General features: G+C 49.3%; 1 protein-coding gene across 1 annotated transcript in view; it reads left to right on the top strand.

Moving 5' to 3' along the window:
* The first annotated feature begins 517 nt into the window (after positions 1-517).
* The window catches only part of ATG2B (autophagy related 2B), a 64,729-nt gene continuing 62,699 nt past the window's right edge, over positions 518-2,547 (top strand). The window contains 1 exon segment of the mRNA XM_008590487.1: positions 518-743. Within this exon segment, the coding sequence (XP_008588709.1) occupies positions 582-743 (162 nt within the window). The 5' untranslated portion in view covers positions 518-581.

The following is a 2,547-nucleotide window of genomic DNA, read 5'->3' as shown; positions in this document are numbered from 1 at the left end:
AAGCCGGCACCACCCCCGCCCGCCCCGCCCCCTGGGCGCCGGACCGGTTCCGCTCCCGGCTCTTCTTCCCGCCTCCTCTGGCCCCCAGTGTGGCGTCACTTCCGCCTGCGCCCGACGGCGCGCGGGGAGTCTGGGTCTCGCGAACGCGCCGGGAGCGTCTCCAGAGCTAGGAGCGCGCCCCGCGGATGACAACAAATTCGTCGCGCGGCGGCGGTGGAGGTGTCTGCCTCAGTCTCAGCCTCAGCCGCTGTAGCCTCTCCCCGCGCTCTCTCGCACCCTCTCTCTGTGCCGACCAGGACCCCCTCGGAAGCCCCCGGGCCTGGGGCGATCCGGACTCCTCTGCGCCGTGTCCCCACCAGGCCTAGCGTGAGCGGCGCGGCGCAGGTGATGGGGTCGCCTTGAGGGACTACCGGCTCCAAGCGGGCATGAAGGGGCCGCCCCGGGCTTAGGCTCCGCCACGGCCTGAGGACGCCGGCCGGGACGTGAGGCGCCGCCTTTGCGGCCTGGAGCCGGAGCTTGGGCCCCGAGGCCGGAGCCGTCGCAGCCCGCAGCCCCAGCCGGCCCAGCTGCCACCCCTCACCATGCCTTGGCCGTTTTCGGAGTCTATCAAGAAGAGGGCCTGTCGGTACCTTCTGCAGAGGTATCTGGGCCACTTCCTGCAGGAGAAGCTGAGCCTGGAGCAACTCAGCCTGGACCTGTATCAGGGCACCGGGTCCCTCGCCCAGGTCCCCTTAGACAAATGGGTAAGAGCTGCCGGCGACGAGCCGGGCGGGACTCGCTGCTCTCCTTAGAGCGATTTGACCGAGTGTCATCCAAGATTGGTGACGTCCTCATCCCTGGGAATTGTTTGGATCTAAGTATGGCAGGGCTCAGAGAAATGTGTTAGAGTGGTGTTTAATCTAGTTTCTAGCAAGTTTGCTCCCCCAAATCACGTGTTCCAGAAACTTAACACATGTAATGGAGTCTACACTATGGGAAAAATTGAGTCAGTGCTTCGGGATCTATGAAGCAGGTTGAAAAGAGTCCAGGGAAAAGGTGATCAGTCCTGCAGTTGGGATGTGAGGGGCTGCGGGGTTCCGAGACGACCAAACCCTATTTCATGGGGTGACATTCTGGAAAGATTGCGGATGGAGAGGACCTTGGGATGTCAGAATCCCTAGTTATTTATTCTGGGTTGGCTACCTGCACACCGCGTTTGCTTGTTTGTCTCGGTACAGCATTTTGCCATCTGGAAAAAAGTGAGGTGAAGGCCTCCTCTGCCGGTTTGCCTGCTTTTGCTTGATTATATGTTTACCAGGCCAGTTTGTGCTTCCAGACTGTGGATGGCTGTGTGGCCCTAGTAGTGCTGTTTAGTTATGCCTGTTTGCGTCACGTGACAGATCGTAAAAGCAGGTGTTGCAAAAGCGCTGAAACTGCAGTTTTCAGACATTTTTAAAACCTGTTTTCTACATGTCATCCAGAGGCTGTGAGTTGACTCGTGTCTTGCAGGTACTTCATGTATATTTCAACTCACCAGATACAGTTTTACCCGCATTTGTGTATTCAATGCATAGTATTTTACTTAAAGTATATTCAGCCTTGGGTTTGGAGGGGCTTCTCCCCTTACATCTTTAGCCGTAGAAAAGCTTAAGTTATGGTAACACCTTATTCATATCCTTAAATTAATTTGTGCTAGAGAGTGTAAATAAGCATATACTTTCATCAGTAAGTGGATGACTTTAGGGAGAGTACGCAAGATAGTGGAAAGACCCAGTCCTACATCAGGCTGCCATAATTAACGAAGTGATGTTGGACATAGTACTTCACCTGAGTTCATTAAATATTAATGGAGCCATGCCAGGTACTGTATCAAGGTATTGCTGTAATTCTTACCAGAAGATAGGGATTTGATGGATATGTTTGAATTCAACAACACGTTATTCTATACTTTTGGTACAGTTATGAATAGACTCTTGAAAGAGGACTGTTGGACATTTATTTATTAAATGTCTTTTGTGGATGAAGTGTCTTTATATGCATTATTCTTTAATGACTTCACATTAACCCTATAAGGTGGGCATTATTATTTGCATTTTGCAGATGGAGTTAAATAATTTGCCCCAAGTCACACAGCTAGCAAGTGGTACAGTGTGAGGTCAAAGCTGTCTAATTCCTAAACCCATGCTTTCTTCATTACATCACATGGCTTTAGACCAAGAGAAAGGCAGTTAATATTTATTGAACATCTATTTATGTCAGGCATTGTGTTAGGCACTTTCATTTGTGTGTTTTTACTTAATTCTTGTGAGAAATCAGAGATGATGATATTTGAATTTTATAGTTTGACTTCAGGATCATTGGCAAAACAATTTATGCCTAGACTTAATATGAGGATTATGTTTCGTTCTCTTTCAAGATGAGGATTATGTCGACTAAAAGAATGTCAGAACATCCAGTAAACATATGCTGTTTTGATGATTTATTTATTTTAGTGTGCCATGTTGATAACTAAGATCTTTTTTTTTTTTTTTTTGTCTTTTTTCATGACCGGCAACGGATCGCAACCCT

The sequence above is a fragment of the Galeopterus variegatus genome, unplaced genomic scaffold (assembly GCF_000696425.1).
Source record: "Galeopterus variegatus unplaced genomic scaffold, G_variegatus-3.0.2 Scaffold6147, whole genome shotgun sequence".
NCBI lineage: Eukaryota > Metazoa > Chordata > Mammalia > Dermoptera > Cynocephalidae > Galeopterus > Galeopterus variegatus.
This window is presented reverse-complemented; position numbering and strand designations above follow the sequence as displayed.